The 20,162-nt window shown below is 41.9% G+C and overlaps 1 protein-coding gene across 25 annotated transcripts in view; it reads right to left on the bottom strand.

Annotated features, from left to right (window-relative positions):
- The window catches only part of RBFOX1 (RNA binding fox-1 homolog 1), a 2,061,409-nt gene that overhangs the window by 902,212 nt on the left and 1,139,035 nt on the right, over positions 1 to 20,162 (bottom strand). For all 25 annotated transcript variants that reach the window (XM_053894471.1, XM_053894473.1, XM_019468815.2 and 22 more), the window contains one exon: positions 18,333 to 18,380. In XM_053894471.1, the coding sequence (XP_053750446.1) occupies positions 18,333 to 18,380 (48 nt within the window). The remainder of the gene's footprint in view (positions 1 to 18,332; positions 18,381 to 20,162) is intronic.

The raw sequence follows: 20,162 nt of genomic DNA, 5'->3' as shown, positions 1-20,162 counted from the left end.
CTTTCTTTTTTGGATCTTTTGATGTAGGTAGACTTTTGGGGCAAGAAGTCCATTTTGAACTTAGAGTAACAAAATAAATATATCTAGTCTCCACAGAAACAGATCATACACATCTATGTCTTGGCATGTATTCGTATTTATACAGGTAACCAGTCAAACATTGCAACAGGTCCTTGAGTAATGTGAAGTGTGTTGGCAACCCGCAATTTTGCAGCAGCTGTGAACAGGGTGAAAAACAAATGGTTTGGGGGGTTAGGTGAACCTCGGTTCTAATTGTCACCCTGCCACCTAACTGTGTGGGCTTGGGGCATTTGTTTCATATTTCCGGAATCCCATTTCATCATCTGAAAAAAAAGTGTCTACGTTTTTAGTTGGGCATGCAGATTAACTGAATTATGCTTATAAAGCAGTTAGCAAATGGTCCTGTAGGTAGAAAATATTTAGTACTTGAGAATACTTGTTACTCTTTTTGAAGCCTTATCCTCTTCTGGTCCTAGGCAGGAAAATGAGTTCATACTGGAAAGTGTCCAGGCCTTTTCATCCCCAAAGGCAGCGGTTCAGGTCAGACTCCTTCCACCTCCATCTGAGTTGCTAAGATACCTTTTACTTACTATTGACAGTTTACCTTTGGGCTAGAACCCACCTGACATTAAGTGCTGCAGCTGTAAAATAGGAAGTGCTCAGGACTTTCCAAAATTTGTAGGAAGGTGGGATGGTGTCCTATATCCAATCTACCTTTTGCCAAACCTTCCTGATCATACAGACCTTCCTCAGAACTCTCAAGAAATAATCTTCACCTTTCGGTCCACTGTTCTCAAGCTTACCTATGCAATTAGTATTAAAAACCTTCCTGCCTGCATTCATGGCTCTCCATAATGTGATCCCAGTTGACCTAGGGAAGATGTATGTGTGTGTTCTCCCCTGGGCCATCTCTTTTCATCTGATTCTGATAACAACCATCCCTGCTCCTCCTCACCTCTCTAGCTTTTCTTCTGAGAAACTTTTTGGGGCTCCCTTTCCTTTTGGAGTTCTCTCCTATTTCCTTTGGAGTCCATGTAGGGCTGACATTGGATGCTCCTGGGACTCAGACCTAGCCAAAGACAGCATTCCATGCCTATGTCCACAGGAACTGGCTCAGCAAGGGACAAAGGAGCCAAACCCTGACCAAACCTAGGACTTTCTCATGAAATTGGTCAAAGGTAAATCTGGAATTAATCTTCTGGGGCCATTTTGCTCCAGATAGCCAGATAACTCCTGGATTTACAGATGTGGAAGTATATTATCTTTCCAAGGCTGCTATAACAAATCACCACAACCTGGATGGCTTATAAAAACAGAAATATATTATCGCACAGTTATGGAAACTAGAAGTCTGAAATAAGGTATCCATAACCCCATGTTTCCTTTGAAGGTTACAGGGAAGAATGTTTCCTTGTCTCTCCTTGCTTCTGGTAGTTGCCAGCAATCCTTGTCATTCTTTGCCTGGTAGCTATGTCTCCCTATCTCTGCCTCCATCATCACATTGCCTCTACCCTCGGCGCGTGTTTCTATATCCAAATCTCCTTCTCCGTTCTTTACAAAAACACCAGCCCTTGGATTAGGACCTTGTCCCACAATCCAGTATGACCTTATTTTAACCTAATTGCATCTCCAAAGATCATATTTCCAAATAAGGTCACATTTGCAGCTACAAGGTGTTGGAACTTCTAACATACTTTTTGGAGGTCATTATTCAGCCCATTAGAGGGAGTTAATCAATTACATTTTTTTGCTTAAGCCAATTTGAACTGTATTTCTGTTATAGTCAAGAGATAGCTGAATTTCTGACATCTTTCCTATAATAATCCCACAGTGCTATTTCTTAACTATGTCTCTAAAGGAAAGAATTCTTTCTATACTGTTTCTCCTTTCCTAGATCCCCTTTCTTTTGTTCTCTATTTATACAGATGATTTCCAGCTTGGCTAGTATTGGAGGGTCCACCTGATATGGCACTTCTTCCAGCAAGTGTTTGTTTTCTCCTACAGATGTCTACAACTAGTTTTCCCTCCATTACTGACTTGACTATTCTCATTCTCTGTCCAGAGTTGAATTCAGGCTTTTTATGTGAACATATGTATCTCATCTCCTCAAGTGACCATAAACATCTCTCTGCATATTCACTCAAAGCCTTTCTCCACCATAGGCACTCTGCTGGATGAGCAACACCTAACACCCCTGTCTGCACAGTAGGTCAGCCCTACATTTCACACTTGTTTGTGCTTAATACATCTCTGACTGATGCATATTTTGCACTTTGTACAGGGATGTGCATGATGTTTGAGGGTCAGAGAGTGGATGGAAAAGAGACAGAGCAAAGGTGGAAAGGAGATCAGGTAAGAGGGTGGAGGCCAGAAAGCAATCAGCCAGGGAATTTTAGACTGGTGATCAGCTGGAAGTTGTGCTCTGTGTGGTGCAGACAGCTGTTGCTTTTATCAAACCAATACCCATTCCACTCTGTACGAAGCACTATAGTTTTCTCTTTGGGAAAGAACTACCCTTCCCCTATTATGATTCCACACTGTTGGTGTTGGACTAGTTTCATCTCAGTGAGGAGGTGATTACTCAGGAGGTAATCCTGCAGCCGTAGTGCATCCACTAAGTCAAATCAAGGAAAGTAGTAAAGCAGAGTTAAGAGATGGAGAAGGTTTGCTGAGGAATCATTTGAAAACCTAGATCCAGGTGTACCTGGAGTCAGTACATTAATTTTGAATTTCTGAGAAACTCTGTGTTTCAATGACCCTGGTATTTCCAGTGATTCATGTAAAGAAATTAAATATAAAACGACTATCTACTTCTACCTAATGCTTCTTTAGCCTCCAATCCTCAGATGAGTCACACCTACTGTCTTTAACCTTGAATGTGATTAATAACTATTAGATAGCTTCACTGAGTCCAAATAATATCACACCTCTGATAGACTTCATAAGGAAACAAATGATCAAACAATTAAAAAGCACCTGTTTGATATTGATACTTGACAGTTACCATCATCTCTATTTAGTAATCTCAGCAGTTTTAAAGACAACTTGGAATGTAAGAAGATAGTAAAAATGTTAAATGACACATGATGGTTTTAATAATTCTTAAAATTATTGGCATAGGCTGATAAACAAAGGGCTCCAACTTGTTTGGAAGAGTGGTCCTTGACTGGTATCCATCCATGAGCAAGGTGAAACAGGAAATTGAAGTCATTTCCGCGATAACCCCACCAAAATGGACATCTAATAAAATACATACATACATCCCAACGTAAGACATGGAATAGATCAGATTTAAATGGACAGTTATGTTTCAAGAACATCAGTATCTGCTTGAGCTTCATGACTAGCCAAAGGTGTGGTGACCCAGACTTGGTAGAGAAACTCCCACCCAATGGCTCGGGGGTGACAGCTAAGAAGGCTTGATCTCAGGAGGTGGCAGGGTTCTCTCTTTGCGATCGTCCCATCCATTTTTTTCCAAGTTGCTGCAAATCTCAACAGGTCCCATTTCAGCAAACATGAAGCATGTTCATTTGGAAAACTTTACCTGCTTGAATCAGCAATGTTTGCTCAATAGATTTAGTCAGGTATTGGATAACAATCCTGTAAACTCTACTTCTGCTTTTCAAGAAACAAAGAAACAAACAAACAAAAGAGGGCTTCTTTCAAGGACCATCTCATCAGTGGGACAGTTATTTATTTTATATATTTGGCTCCTTGGTAACATTTCACTTGAGACACTTCTTATAGACTATGGTGTCTTCTTTAGAGATTTCTTTTTACCTGTGAAATTCTATTTCTCAACAAGAACACAAGTTGTTTATCATGATTTCTGTTTATGGCTTTTAGTAGTATTACTACTATTGACAACCATGCATTCGATAATTACTATGTGCCAGGAACTGGGCTGGCAATTGAGATACATTATAAGTAAGGTTCACAACAACCTTAAGAGATAGGTGGAATCATTGTTATCTCTTTGCAGAAGAGGAATCCGAGTTGCAGAAAGGTTATGTAATATGGCCAAACTCAGCCCTAAACTTAGTGTTGCACATCTTCTAATAGGGTAACTCCATTCATTCCATTATGACCATACTCGGGGGTCTCCAGAGAAACAGAATAGAAGATATATGTACATATACATATACATGTACATATATACATATATATACATACATATATATGAAAAGAGAGATTTATTTATTTTTCTTAATGTTACTTTATTTTTGAGACAGAGAGAGACAGAGCATAAGCAGGGGAGGGGCAGAGAGAGACACACACACAGAATCAGAAGCAGGCTACAGGATCTAAGCTGTCAGCACAGAGCCCGACACGGGGCTCAAACTCCTCAACTACAAGATCATGACCTGAGCTGAAGTCAGATGCTCAAATGACTGAGCCACCCAGGCGCCCCTTGAGATTTGTTGATTCATTATGAGGAATTGGCTCATGTGGTCAAAGAGGCTGAAAAAAACCCATCATCCACCATCTGAAAGCTGGAGATCCAAGGAAGCTGGCAGCTAATTCAGTCTGAAGTTCTGAGAACCAGGGGAGCCAATGGTATAAACCCCAGCATGAGAGCAGGATAAGATGAAATGACTTGTCCCAGCTTAATCAGTGAGGCTTGGGGGCATGGGGCCAGGCAGGACGGGGGGAGGAGGTCACCAAAATTGTTCCTTTTTCTCACTTTTGTTTTATTCAAACTCTCAATGGATTAGATGAGGCCCACCCAGCTTGAGGACAGTGATTTAATTTACTTAGTCCACTGATTCCAATGTTAATCTCCTCTGGAAACACCCTCACAGACACACCCAGAAACCATAGTTAATCTGGGCATCCCATGGCCAAACAAGTTGACACTTAAAATTAACCACCACATAAAGAAGATGTGGTATATATACACAATGGAGGATTACTCGGCAATAAAAAAGAAGTGAAATCTTGCCATTTGCAACTATGTGGATGGAACTAGAGGGAATTATGGTAAGCGAATTAGCCAGTCAGAGAAAGACAAATACCCTATGACTTCACTCATATGAGCATTTTAAGAGACAAAGTAGATGAACACAAGGGAAGGGAAGCAAAATTAATATAAAAACAGGGAGGGGGACAAAACATAAGAGACTCCTAAATATAGAGAAAAAACAGAGGGTTACTGGAGGGGTTGTGGGAGGGGGGATGGGCTAAATGGGTAAGGGGCATTAAGGAATCTACTCCTGAAATCACTGTTGCACCATATGCTAACTAACTTGGATGTAAATTAAAAAATAAATAATTAATTTAAAAAATTTACCATGATAATGACTTACTTTCTAACTCTCAAATCATAAATCAATGAAATTATGTTTGAACATGAAAAACATAAATATTTCTCTTTCTTCATGTGAATTTTATACTTGATAGTAGTCAGAAGCTCATGCTATATTATAGGATGTATTTTTGTTCAATATGACATCAATTATTATTCGTGGACCTCTGACACTAACCTATAATCACTTTTAACATTGACATTATACTCCATCATTATGTACTCAACATAATAAGCCACTCCCTTAAGGCTGGGCAATTGTAATAATTCATAGGAATAAGATTCGGTCAAAGGAGTAGTTATCTGCATGGTGGATCATAGGTACGGGTACTCTGGTTTTTGAACGAGTTTCACCAACTTGTGGCACAACCGGTAAAGAACACAGGAGCCAGTTTCACGGCAATTTTGCTAGAATGGGAAAGTATGTCAACATCGCCTATTTGGTAGGCAGAAATTAGTATGCCACACCGGCTTTACTTTGCCTTTTTGTACAGCTATCAAGGACAGGTGTTCACCATGTGTTTGTTTCTATGTGATTCTATCCTTTGTGTGAATTTTTTGTTAGCTCCTTAGTGATCACTCGCAAGCTTTTGTGATTTCCCCATGAAGACACTTCACTCCTATTGTCAGGGCAGAATAAGTATTTGTCAATTTATGCATTGATGAATTACATCAAGTGAAAAATTCAATTTAAATAGATCAAATTAAAAACTGTATTTTTTTCCTTATTCCAAGTTATGGTACTATTTTGAGGGGATGCAAAACATACATTTAAGTTCTATTACTTCCTTGACCTGATTCTCTGTATACCATAGGAATCAGTTATTTGACCGGATCAAGGGCCTGGGAAAAGCTATCAGCCTCCCTGGCTGAGTCATTCTGCTTGCATGCCTCATGACCAGGATTTGCTTCCTGATGTATCCCTTAACCAAACGCTAAAACATTTTGAGCTCCACATATTTTATGTTCTAAAGGATCTGTCCTGGGGCGTCTGGGTGGCTCAGTCGGTTAAGCATCCAACTTCGGCTCAGGTCATGATCTCCCAGTTTGTGAGTTTGAGCCCCACGTTGGGCTCTGTGCTGACAGCTCAGAGCCTGCAGCCTGCTTCAGATTCTGTGTCTCCCTCTCTCTTTGCCCCTCCCCCACTTGCTCTCTCTCTCTCTCTCTCTCTCTCTCTCTCTCCCAAAAGACAAAAAAATAAACATTAAAAAAGAATTAAATGATCTGTCCTCCAATCCACCGAAAAAACTTTCTGGTTAAAAAGAAAATATGAAAAACCTTTGGTTGACCTGCAGATTCTGATAGCTTTTAGTCTGCAATGGCTATAGTAAAAGATAATGCATTTTTGATGATTTTATTCAAAAATAAATTCTAACCTAGGGGCGCCTGGATGGCTCAGTCCTTTAAGCTTCTAACTTCGGCTGAGGTCATGATCTCACTGTTCATGAGGTCAAGCCCCGTGTAGGGCCCTGTGCTGACAGCTCAGAGCCCGGGGCCTGCTTCGGATTCTGTGTCTCCCTCTCTCACTACCCCTCCCCTTCTCCTGCTTTGTCTCTCTCTCTCTCTCTCAAAAATAAATAAACTTAACAAAAAATTTTTTTAATTTATAAATTAAATAAATAAATAAATAATAAATAAATAAATAAATTCTAACCTATAATAGACCAAAAAATAAGCCAATTAAAGGGATAAAAATTCAATATAACACAGGCACATGTTTCTGCATGCCTGTGCATATGTGAATTTGCACGTGTGAGAATGTTTTCCCCACTCGACCTTTGGATTCTGTTGCTACTGCATCAAGTCCCATCAAAAATTATTTCAGCACTCCAGCTACTAAGATGGATGGTATAATCCCTGGGTTTTCTGACCTTGATCAACATGAAGAAAATTTCAGCTGAACTGTGCAAAAGTTCTGGGACAACATAAATCACATTTGGACAGGACATGCTTTCTATCTAAAGTGTCGTAAAGTCACCCAATCACATATCAAGAAGTGGTATAATAAAACACACCAAGTGAAGAGGAAAAAAAAATTAATTAACACTCACACCACTCATCACAAAAGAAGCCGATGGGCATTTTTTTTTTTTTGAGAAGAGATGACAGAACTATCCTAGAAAACTAGCTGTGCATTTAATTGTTTCCTAAATGAATTTTAATTCATAGTTGAAAGAAGTATCAGTAAAAATTACACAAAAAATAGACTTGCTTTTTTTGAGTAAAATAAATGACAAATGAAAGTAACAGCTATAATTAATAGTATTAAAATGTAAGCAAGTCAGCCCCAATTAATACATAATGCAAGGAGATGACAGACATCTTGTAGATAAATCACACTTTTAAAATTGAGGTTTCAAAAGCATAACCCTACCTGAGGCTGAAGTCAGGTAACTTATGACCAGAAGTAACCAAAGAGAAAAGGCTTCTCAAGGGCCTAGGAAAAGTGAAGCTATATGTGTCTAGCATAAGGCTCTTATGTATTAAATTGTGTTTAAGCCACGCACCATCTATAAACATACCAGTGGCTTCACGGACTGAAAATCTGTAACATAACAAGAAAAACAGGTGCTCAAAAGTAAAGACCAAACAGAGAATGAAACAGAAGCATGAAGTGCCTGTCTTCTCTTCATCTTTGGGCTTAAATGTGAAGCATTTAGGGTTGTTTCACTTATCAGTTGCCAGATTCAACTTTCAGTGCCAGGAACCACCTTTTTCTGGCACACACACTGTAACTCCCCCTCCTTCACCCTTGTCAGGCATCACTAATCAAACGTGCACTCTTTCTGTAAAACCCAGGGCTCAGACTCCTCATCAACACAGCACTCTGTACAGACACCATCAATCAATCTGAATTAATGCCAGAAATTAAACCTGTTTCCATTCACTGGCCTACACTTGTAGGTAGGCTTTCCAACCCTCTCTATGCACCCTCAACCAGATTCATAAGTGCATGCAGGATACACAGAATCTTCAACTGGTAACTGGGGACCTGGTATCTAGTTTTATCTTTCCTATTTACTTAGCTATGTACTTAACTGGTCCTACCAGTTTTACTTAACTTCTCTCATCCCACTGGAGATCCAAGAAAATGACACCACAGTTAAAGAAGACAACAAAACAACAAAAGCATATGGTAGAATGTAACAGGGTAGCCTGCATTTCTTGAAGGCATATCATCTGCATAGCCAGGATGCTGAGTACCCTAAGTAAATTAGCTCACTGGGTCCCACAGTCACCCCCAAAAAGTATCTACTCTATTTCTCTCCATTTTACAGCAGATCATGAGCATCTGCAAGGTTAAGTAACCAGGAAGTGGCCAGGCTGGGGTTCAGACCCAGGCCTTTGAGAATCCTGAGCTAAAGCTCTTAGCCAGTCTGTTATGCCATGATTCTTTAGACTAGCTTCCCAAAGCCAACATCAAGGCTGATGGGAGGGTGTTTCAGGCAAATGGACTGATCCACCTCAAGAGCTTTTCACTGTGCTCTATGTGTTACATCTTTGCCCGAGGTACTGCTGAATGTGCCCAGCACCCCTCATCATCTGTCATTTGGGTTTCTGACCCATCAGAGGCTAATTTAACTCCACACCACATCCATTTTAGAAGCTCTTCCAGTTTTTATGTGCCTTCCCCCATCCCCCAGCCCACCACTACCTTCAAATTTCCCTAAAATAAATGAAAGAGGAAAGGATGACTAACATGTCATTTTCAAAGTTCAGTAAAAGAGAAGGCATCAGCTAACCTGCAGATAAAATATAAAAGGCAGGTGCAGAGACCCATCCTAGAGTAAGGAACTCTTGTCTACAAAAATAACTCTCAGTCATGCAGAGAAATGAAGCAGTGACTGGAACCTGAGCATTTTGATCATTCCAAAAAGCAGACACATTGAGGACCTCAAGATAATACTTAAGGAGGACTGATTAAGAGGAAATTAAATGAGAGATGCATCACAGAATTCCATTTAGGACTGGCCCGAGGTATTCCTATTCCTTCGAGGACTTTGCTACAATAATTCTCAAAATCAGAGCAACCATTTACTTGTGTGCCAGGAACTGAGCATGCTGGGCAGTGAGGACCATTTGTTTTCTCCTGTGTAGCATCCTTGGCAGAAGTAGCATAGTCAGTGGTTAAGAATCAAAGGCAGACCCTGAGTTGGAATCTACCCTATACTTACTACTTAACTGTTAGCTAAGTCCTCCTTCCCTCAGTTTTCTCATCTGCAAAATGGGGATAAATATTGTACCTATCTTAAAGAATCTTTATAAAGATCAATAATAGAATGCACATAAAGTGCTAAAAACAGAGTCCAGTATATAGTAAGTGCTCAATGCATGTGAGGTCTATTACTTATCTGCATTTTCTCTTCTGGAAAAACAATCAGTCAAGGTTTCCTTTGGGGACTATACTCTGCCATACTCCATTTACGTCATTCAGCTGGGGCCCATCCTACTTCCAGTTGTGGATGAAAGCAGACAGACTAGCTGAGTACTGCTTTCCGTAACTAAGTGACTCAGGTTAAGCCAATGGCTATCATCCCCTGCATTTGTACCGAAACCAGTGGAAAGGAAGCCCTCTCTTTCCGCAGGTAGAATTTAAGCCTGTAGCTAGTGATCCCCTTTTCTTTTCTACCACATTTGTATTTAAATACCACAATCCAACTAAACCAGAAGATAGCCCAATTTTGCTGTTATGAGACCTAACAGGCTGTCTTTTCTTTTTAACCTTTAAGCTGGTCCAAATTGGTTTTCTCTTGTGCCATCGAAGATGTCCTAATATAGCCCACAAGAACACTATATGGCACGCATTATCTATCCCCATTTTATAGATGGTATGACTGTGGATCAGAAAGCTAATGTGGCTTTCCCAAGGTCTTATAACTACCAAGGGCAGAACTAGGATTCGAACCCAGATCTGCTCCCCAAACTGTTTTCTACCATATTACATTGTTTTTTTGAAATAAATCATGTAGAAGTGAACAAAAATGTCAAAGATTTCTTGGCAGCAACCAATTTTGGGGGAGAGGGAGTCCTCTCCAAAGTTGACTTCCATCCCCTGTCTGAGGTTCTGGACACATAATTCCAGACCCTGGCATTTATCTTCTCTACTTTTGGCTAGTCCCCAAGTCTAAGTAGAAATGATGTTGAGTCTGGCTTTTGATGGGCTACATGTGCAGCTCTCTGTCAGAATGTCCCAGGATAAGATGGGGTCTGTTGTGGTATACACACCAAATCTCATGAACATCTCAGCAGAAGGCAAATCTATAAATGTGGGTTGCTTTGCCAATGCTAGATGGCACCATTCTTTGGTAGGATATGGTGGCAGCAAGACTACAATGCTGCCCCAAACACAGCCAAACCACAGGCTGGGTAGTGGCTGTGGATTCATCTGGAAGGAGAGCCTTGCTTGATAAGAATGATGGCTAATAGTGTGAAGAAGATTCAGGGTCTTGAGGAATTTGCATGAGAAGAAGAATGTAATGCCCAGAGAAAGGGTAATCAAAGCAGACAATAGCTTTGCTGGTGTTAGATGACCCCACCCTACTCTTTGGCCAGAGATAGTGGGGCCAGAGGTGACCTTCCGGAGGTTTTAGGGGTCAAGCATAAGCTGTGGACAAGTAGACACCATAGGCAATGGGAGAGTCTTCATGTATCTGATTATTTCACACCATCAAATCACATTCCATGTAAGATTTCATTCTGTGACGCAGGACTCACTCTCAGATTTGCAAGGCCATAGGTGGCTTGGCCCTTGCTCACTTCCTGCTTCATCTCAAGCCACACACCTCTGTTCAGTCCCTGAGTCATGCCATGTTTCTTCATCCAGACTTCCATCTTTGAACGCCACCCAGGAGTCTCTCCCCCTCTCCCTGCCTTCAATTGCAACTCAAATATCATTGCTCAGGGATGCTTTAATTTCCATTTCCACTGCTTTGGGGAATCTTGGAGCATCTCCCCATGTAATGCATACACATCATGAGCCTTAAACAACATTTGGAGCAGAAAAGAAATCCAATCCCCAGACAAATCCTGAGTCTCACCAAATGGCACTCACTGCAATCTTTGCCCTTGTCCTCCTTGAGTATCTCATTTCAGTCTTTAATGAGGAACTCGTCCATGAATACTTCCCATTCCAGGGAGAGGCCCTCCGAGTAAGGAGGACACCTTCCCCTCTGTCTTTGTTCTGCCTGTCAGAGCCCAGAGGACTACTCCACCCCTAGCCCCACAGCAAGAGAACAGTACAAATAGAAAACCAACTCTGATGACTGCTTTGTGCTCATTTTCAACCTCACTGCCATCTAAGCCTCTGAAATCCAGGAGATTCATTTCTTGTCCATGTCAATCAACTCCTTCACTTCTCATGGCAGCCAGCTGGATGCAAATACGTAAGGCAGCCAGCCTCTGGCATGTCCCTTGATGGAGCTGCCCATGACCTGGGGTCAAAGTCGCCAAACCACATGGATAGGTCTGATGAACTCTCCCCAAATCCAGACCTTCCTCTCATCTCCTGTGTGGTTCTAGCTCAGACTCATGCCCTCTCATCTGCATTCCAGCCTGGACTCCTGATTCCATCTTTGCCCCCAGCCAGTCTTCCTTACAAAGTTTGAAAATTCCCAAATGCAAACCCAAATCTCTCCTCTGATTGCAAACACACCGTCTGAAAACAGTTCCTTAAAATCCAGTTATTTGCAATCCTTATATACAATTTTTCAACATCCATCTGATTTTCATTAAATCCACTCAGTTGTTTTGTTCTTAATGAATATGTTATAATTATAAAAGACAGTCTTAGGCAGAATTATTTATTTATTATCTATTTATTTATTTAGAGCATGAGCAGGGGAGAGGGGCAGAAGGAGAGAGGAGAGAGAGAGAGAGAGAGAGAGAGAGAGAGAGAGAGAGAGAGAGAGAGAGAGAATCTGAAGCAGGCTCCACACCCAGCTTGGAGCCTGATGTGGGGCTTAATCCCATGACCCTGGGATCATGACCTGAGCCAAAATCAAGAGGCAGATGCTCAACCAACTGAGCCACCCAGGTGCCCCTTAAATAGAATTTTTTAAAAGAAAATTGTATAGTGAAGTAAATGGAAAGAACAGTATCCTTTGTCATACACAAATGCAATGCAAGCCTAACTCAAAAGTAAAATAATGCTACCTTGGGGTTTGTTATGAATGAAACAAAACACCGACCAAGTTACACCTCCTTGGTGCAATCCCAAGGTCTGAAAAATAACCAAAAGAGTAACTTCAACACTCCTTCACTGAGATGATGCCATGTCCATGAGCCACTTGGAGGTATTTCATTTATCATCTGAAATCTGACTCCTGTATTTAGCAATACTGGCCCCAGAAGATGCGGTCCTTTTCCACCACACATCTTCAGAAAGAGGACATCTGGCTGGAAACCCAGCACCAGTATGTCTGAGCACTGGCTGGCCTCACCTTGCTCTAGGCAAAGCCTTCATCGTCATGGCATCCCTGCACTTAACCATGGCCAGACACTGGCTGCATCTGTGTGCTCTGGCCTCTCTCCCTGTTTCCTTAGGACTTCCTCTTTGGCAAGTTAGTCACACAAAGTTTCCAGCACCTCTTTGGTTCCATACACCTCTGGCTTCCTGCCCTCCCTTACTCTCCCCTTCCACTGGGAGGAGCGACTGATGCAAAGCTCTGATCCATCAGCAAGGCAAATAATACCGTCCATAATCTTCTATCCCTCACTGCCTCAGTCTCCCCTCCCACCACTCTCAGACATGCACACTAGGCCTGGACGTACCTGAAACATGCCACATTCTTTGATGCCTCTGTCTTTGCCTGATGAGTTCCCTCTGCCAGGAGGGCCTTCAACAGACTCCATCTCCAGAATTATGCACATAAGTGCTCCTCTGAATCCACTGAGATGTAGCTTATAGGTCTCAAGCCCTCTGCATCTCTTAAATCTTTTCTGCATATGTGTTTTACTTGGCTTGCATGGTGTTTTAAAAATCAGTAGCCTTCCATTAAAATCCATATTTCCAGACTGGCTGAGAAAAATGGCAAAACTAAACATATATTCCACATGGCAACAGGTAGCTGTATCACAGCTCCTGTATATGGGGCCACTGCTCTGGAGTTCGCTGCTGTCCCCTGCGCTTCATTTTACCCCACAATAGGATTCCTGCCTGGACCCAGCAGACGGCTGAGTTTATTTCTTGACTGAGGCCAAGCATCTTTTCTTGGGTAAAATATTCCCCAAGTCTACTAAGTCCCGTTGGTTGTCCCTTTCTGTGAGCCTCCATAACACTTTCTGGGGACTTGTCTTTTTTTAAAGAGATTTAATTATAAATGACATGTGACGCCTGTAGGTGCAGACATTAGCAAAACAAAAATAAGAGTAGATACAGTTAACTGTACTCTTATTTTGTGCCAGGCATTCTATACACTGCCTTATGGTATTATCAACTCCTCAAACCAAATTTTCAAGTGAATTTTATCATCTTTAATTCACAGACAGACAAATGGAGACTGAGACAAGGTAAGATAGCTTCTCAAGGTCACAGTGCCACTAAGTAGTACTGGGATTAAAACCCAGGACTTTCAGGCCCCAAAACCTATGGTTTTCACTACCACACTATGTTTACTCCCGTGTTGTGAGCACAGGATTTCTAATCCTTGCATATACCCTGGTGGAAATACAAAAGCTAAAACTGAACCACATCTATTGGAAAGAGAAGCCAAAAGTACACTTCTGGTGCTGTTTTCTCTTGTCCTCAAGACCAGAATTAGTCCTGGCATCCCCACCGCCAGGTGCCAATGACTCAGGAGAGGGTCGGGGCTGACAAGGCTATGTTAAGTCTCTACGGCAAGTCTCTACTAGCCTTTGACAAAAGGGGCTAAAAACGTGAGGGCTGAAAGGTTGCCCCAAATTGAAAGTCAGATTATGTTGTTGGCAATGGATGAAGATACCATTCTGGGCACAAATTCATCTGTTGGAAAGCACAAGTCTCTGACAAATTTAATTCTCATGTTTGTGTGTGTAAGAGAGTCTAGCATTAGTCTAGCGTTAGTTAGAGCTAAGAGCATAGCCTCGGCAGTAAGAATCTCTGAGTTCAAATCCTGGCCTCTGTAGTCACTTGACCTCGGGCAAGTCACTTAAGCTCTTCCATTTTTTGACCTGTGTAATGAGGGTAATGTCGGTCCCTGCTACACAAGGTACAGGAAGTATTGGAGGCACTTAGGAGTCTTGATCCAGGGTAAGTATCGTAAAAGGGAAAAGTCCGAAAGCTCAGGGTTAAGCCAGGCAGACGGCATCTACTATGAATCCCTATCACAGCTCCAACTGGATCCAATCTGAAAGTTGCTCTAACTTTGAAAACAGCTCAAACTTCCTTCCATGCAATTTCATAGCAGATCTGAAACTGTTTAGCTGCACCAGCCCAGGCGATAAGTGAGGAGAGGAAGGCCTGTCTGTGTTTATAGCCTTTGACAAATGGGCTCTCATCTCCTCCTGACAGATTCTACCCCCAGCTGATCCATCCACCTCTTCTGCCGTCACCTGAATCACGGTCTTCATAATAGTACTGAAATTCAGATGGATTTCACACCACAAATAAAAATGAATTTAAATGCCTCAGCTCCCCACCAGCAACACGGGTACTGTAAATGTCAAACGCACGCGGTTTTGCAAGGCCAGACGGCCGCTCCGAGTGATGGGTTACCTTGTGTCACCTTTGCTAAATCTGCATTAGCTCTGTGGCATTCACCTGTGGGAGGAAACAATCTGAGCTCTGCTTCCCACTTAAGGGTGAAAAATGCTGCCAGCCCTTGAGAGCTCCCTGTGACAGCCTTCTGGGTGATGCTAAGAAATGGCCAGAAAGCCATCTACATGCAGGTCTATTCACAGGGGCTCTGCTAATTGGTGGGCTTGCAAGAAAAAGGGAAATGTAAAACAGGAGGCACACCCAAGTACACACTGTGAATCTCTCCACACACAACCAGGCAGGGTTCTCCTTGCCAATGTCTGCCGATGGAACATATGCATCTGGGATAGAGAAAAATAGACACACAGGAGAGAAAAACGATTCTCTCATTGGGTCAATGCTGTCAGGTGGAACCAGCCTGCGTGCAGACCCGAAGAGCAAAGTTACTTCTCTTCATTAGGATGAGGGCTCTATCTCTTGCAATTCAGCATTTATCTCCCATCATTATACCTGGTCTGGGATTCAATCAGTTCAAAAATGATTCAGCTCAAGGTGAACGTCCCTACCAAATAGGATGGGGTGTGCAACTGGAGGGGGCAGGAGGGAGAGACCCTATTAGACTCTACAGCAAAGGTGAGATCTTGTTTTCAGAAATTCTTCTATCCAGAAGGTACTCAACCATACACCAATGTGTAGGTGTAAGCACACAGATACATCCACAGATAGAGTATACACTGAAGAGAGGCAGACAGGAAGGAAAAGTGAAAAGAAAATGAAAAAAGGAAAAAAACAAACAGTGTTCTTAAACATGCACCGAGTCCTACCGACATCAGGTTAAGCTTTCTTAACTAAAGGAAATGGAGCTTTAAAGAAATCACTGCTGGTTTCCCTTCAGAGCACTCAGCGATTCGTAAAAACCCACCCGGGCCAAGGGGCTGTGTCTTCAGAGGCAGGCTGACTTATTATGGCACCTCTGTCATCTCTTGTCACTTCAATTCCACTTTATCAAATTACTGATTTTGCCAGAAGCATTCGGATTAAATGGAGAGGGGCGCGCACACACACGCAGGACTGAGTGTCATCGCTTCAATGGTGAAATTTCATAATTATACGTCAGGGTGACAGACGTTCCAGAGTGCATTCGAGAGACTGGATGAAGATCACTCCAGATGCCACGGCCGCTGTCTCCCTGCATGCCCTCGCACCACATCACGGTACATGGGGGTGGGACTGGCACTCTTCAGTGGAGGGCGGGACACTGCCCCTCTGGGATGGCTAGGGTTGACATTTCCATTAGGAGGCAAGACCCTGATGTAAAGAGCCTCCCCCAATACCTCACCCCCACTCCCAACCACATTAGGCGACCCAGAGAAGCTACTGCCCAAATGTAAGAATCAGCCCAAAAATAAACTGGAAAAGAATTGGAGAGGAAGAAAAGTTTCCTTTCAAACAGAGCGAATAAAAAATCCTTAGAAAATAAGACGATCAAAATGGAAGGAGTCATTACAACTGTTGCTTTGCCAGGAGTCATCACCAATTAACTGCAGCAAAAGGGGTGTGGTTAATTCATGTATCATCCTTCATGAGCACTCATGTTTGGAAAACAACAGGTGAACCTGTTTAGAGATGAGGCTTTATCTAAAGTGCCTGACTCAACCCCACAGGCTATGACAAAGCATAGAAATGCGTGTGTGTGTGTGTGTGTGTGTACATGTGTTACTGTTTTCTGAAAACAGCTGAAGCCATGTACAGAATGATCACATACGACTTTTCCCCACCAGTCGGATCCACAGACTTGGGAGATCCTTATCACCATGATGTATGAACCAGTGGCAGTTTGGCTAGGTAGAATGGAGCTATGTGGCCAGCTTTCACTGCCCAGAGATTATCCTGGCTGCTCATTTATCTTGCTGGTGATGGAGCGGATATTGTTTTAACAGCATCAGGTCTCCTGGTATCTTTCAAACACTACTGGCAAAGAAGGTACCAAAAAAAATAATACTCAACAGAAACATGCTTATGAATTCTACAAAAGTCCAAGGGAAGTAGAAACAACCTGCACGTAGGAAGCAGGGCAGGAGACATGCTTTCACTGTGATGTGGGCAGAGTGGCTGGGGCAGATCACTGGTGGTACAACCGGTAGGAACAGATGAGAAAAGACTGTAGACACATGTTCAGCCTACGTTCCATTTGTCCAACTCACAAAACACACACCCGCAAGAATGCCGACACGCAAACAACACAGGGGATGCAAATATGAGTAGAAATGCCTTTGCCTGAAAACAAGAGCGACCCAAACCTGGAAAGGAGCTGAAGATCAGGCAGAGAGAATCTCAGCTACCGTATCATTATTCCTTTCAACACGAAGAGATTAACGCTCCTTAAAATAATGCACCATAATTGCCTTTTATTTAAAAGCAAATTTTGTTTTGAGGAGTGCTCAACCACCTTATTAATCAGCAGATGACTGAGCTATCACCAAATCAGGGCTGAAAACCTCTGCTTGACATAATACCTGCATTCGACAATAATGGTACAGTTGCACAGAGAAACATCTTTCAAAATTGTGGAACGATGTCAAAAGTAGCTGGGAGATATGTACCCTCAATTCACTTATTTGACCTCTTTGGATCCAAGGCATTAAAGGCAAAATTTGATCTGCTTGGATGCGCTTTACCAGGGAAACATCTGTGAACTCTTGTCAATAAGGACAGACTGTGGAGAACAATTGTCTAACAGCTGTTTTTCCTGAGGGGATCCACACCAAGTATAACAGGAAGATGAATGGGGGTTGGGGTGACTCTGAAAATGTAGGAAATGACCTCCCCTCCCTGCCCCCCAAAAACATCTCACATAAATAGATTTATGTGATAGAAAGTAGCCGCTCATGTAAATGTGTCATGATGGAAAGAAACTGAGGCAGCCTCTCTTTCAATGTGTATAAAAACCAAATATAGGGACAAAGCTTGCAAAGTCCAATATTTTATATTTTATCTCATATGTAAGATTATAATCATCAATGATGTTCAACAAAAATATGAAATGAGTTAAGGATAAATGAGCTATGAGAAGCATATGACTAAAATAAAAACCGGCACCAAGTTTTTTAATACTTAATTATGTAATGTACTCTTCATTGAAGCCATTAGAGATAACAGAGATTGCAAAGAAAAAAAAAAGACAAATCTTTTAAAGTATGACTGTCTTTAAGTGTCTAATATCAGTACATGAATCACCTTTGCAAGCCACTGTCCAGCCTTTAAACACTTGGGTTTATATCATAGAGTTCTTGTTTTTTTGGGGAACCAAAAAGATGAAAAATACTGACTTACCTTTCTGTCCTCTATTTCCACACAGGTATTGCAGTCTGCTTTGATATCCTGAGAGGATGAGAAAAGAAAGAGAAAGAACAGGAATCAGACTTATGGTCAGGGAACATTCAGCAGTGTCGTTGAAATGCCCTTTAAAATAATAAAAAACCCACGCTCCTAATGGTTGTTTCTCGAGCCATTGCTCTTTATAGCCCTTTTAAGAAGTATATGCCCTGGTGTTTGCATTAGAGACATATGGATGTCATAACTAAGCTTTATTACATGCAGATGTGGGGTGAAGGCAAAAGCTATGGATCAGAGGCCACAACAAAGAGAAGCTGATGGCTCATAAAATAATATGCCCCCCCCCCCAATACCTTTATTCACATCAGCAGGAACTGCCCTCAACTCTCTCATTCCAGATTTAGGATACTCAAATCTACCTTCCTTCAACACAAAACCATCACCACCTATTTTTTTATGTTTCTGTCTGTCCAGCCATCCACCCTGTCATCCATCCATCATCCATCCATCCATTTATCCATGCATCCATGGTTCCTTCCATCCATCTTTATTGTACATCTACTTTTTTATGCACTTTTTCATGTTGCTCTGGAATGTAAAGATGAAAAAAAAACATGGTTTCTACTCTCAAGGAATTTACCAGTTAGATAAAATGTCTCCCCCACCCCACATATGTAATTGCAATATTCATTCACTAATGCATTCAGAAGATATACATTCAGCACTGTTGCTCTAGGAAATGAAGACTCAATAACATACAAAACACATGGAAAGTCCTGCCCTGGAGAGGCTTACATTCTGCTAGAAGAGAAAGACAATAAAAAAGAAACATCAATAAATGGTATTTTATAAGAGGATACGTACTACGAAGAAAAATAAAGCATGGAAAAAGGAATGGAAATGTAAGATGGGGGAATAAAATTTTAAATTTAAAGAGAAGTGGCACGGGCGTCCTGGTGGCTCAGGAGGTTGAGCAACTGAATTGGGCTCCAGGCAGGATCTCACAGTTCATGACATTGAGCCCCACGTGGGGCTCTGCACTGACATCTCAGAGCCAGCTTGGGATTCTGTCTCCCTCTCTCTCCTCCCCTCCTCAGTTCACACACACACACACACACACACACACTCAAATAAATGAATAAATAAATAAATAAACAAATAAACAAAACAATCATTAAAAAAATATTTTTAAGAGAAGTGGCAACTGAGCAAAGGCTTGACGGAAGTTAGGGGATGAGCCTGCTCCTGGGGAAAGAGCATCTCAGGCAAGGGAGAGCAAGTGCCAAGTATCGGACACAGTTAAGCTACAGGAAGGAGGAAGGAAGACTCGGGACAGGAGAGAAATTTATTAGGAAAATAGTGGGAGATGAGATCTGAGGAGGACGTTGGGCTTTATTCTGAAAGTAGTGAGGAACCACTCAAGTTTTATCGTGTTTTATCTTGTGGCAAAATGCACGTAACATTTACTATTTTGACCATTCAAAGTGTTTAGTGGTTTAGTGGCATGAAGCGCTTTCACGTTGTCGCGCAAACATCCCCACCCTCCATCTGTAGAACTTCTTCATCCTCCAATTGAAATGCTGCTCCCATTAAACACTAAGTCCCCACTCCTCCCGCCCCCAGTCCCTGGCGGCCTCAGTGCTACTTTCTTTCTCTGTGGGTTTGACTACTCTAGGTACCTCATAGGGTCAGTCTGCTACATCGGCCACAACGAAAGACCACAGATTGGGCAACTTTAATAAAAGAAACCTATTTTTTTTTTTCACAATTCCAGAGGTCACAAGTCCAGAACTGAGATGCTGTCAGGGTTTGTTTCTGGTAAGAACT

This window comes from Panthera pardus, unplaced genomic scaffold (genome assembly GCF_024362965.1).
Source record: "Panthera pardus isolate Hobbes unplaced genomic scaffold, ASM2436296v1 HiC_scaffold_5, whole genome shotgun sequence".
In the NCBI taxonomy this organism is placed as follows: domain Eukaryota; kingdom Metazoa; phylum Chordata; class Mammalia; order Carnivora; family Felidae; genus Panthera; species Panthera pardus.
Note: the sequence above shows the minus strand (reverse complement) of the source record. Positions and strands in the feature narration are given on the sequence as shown.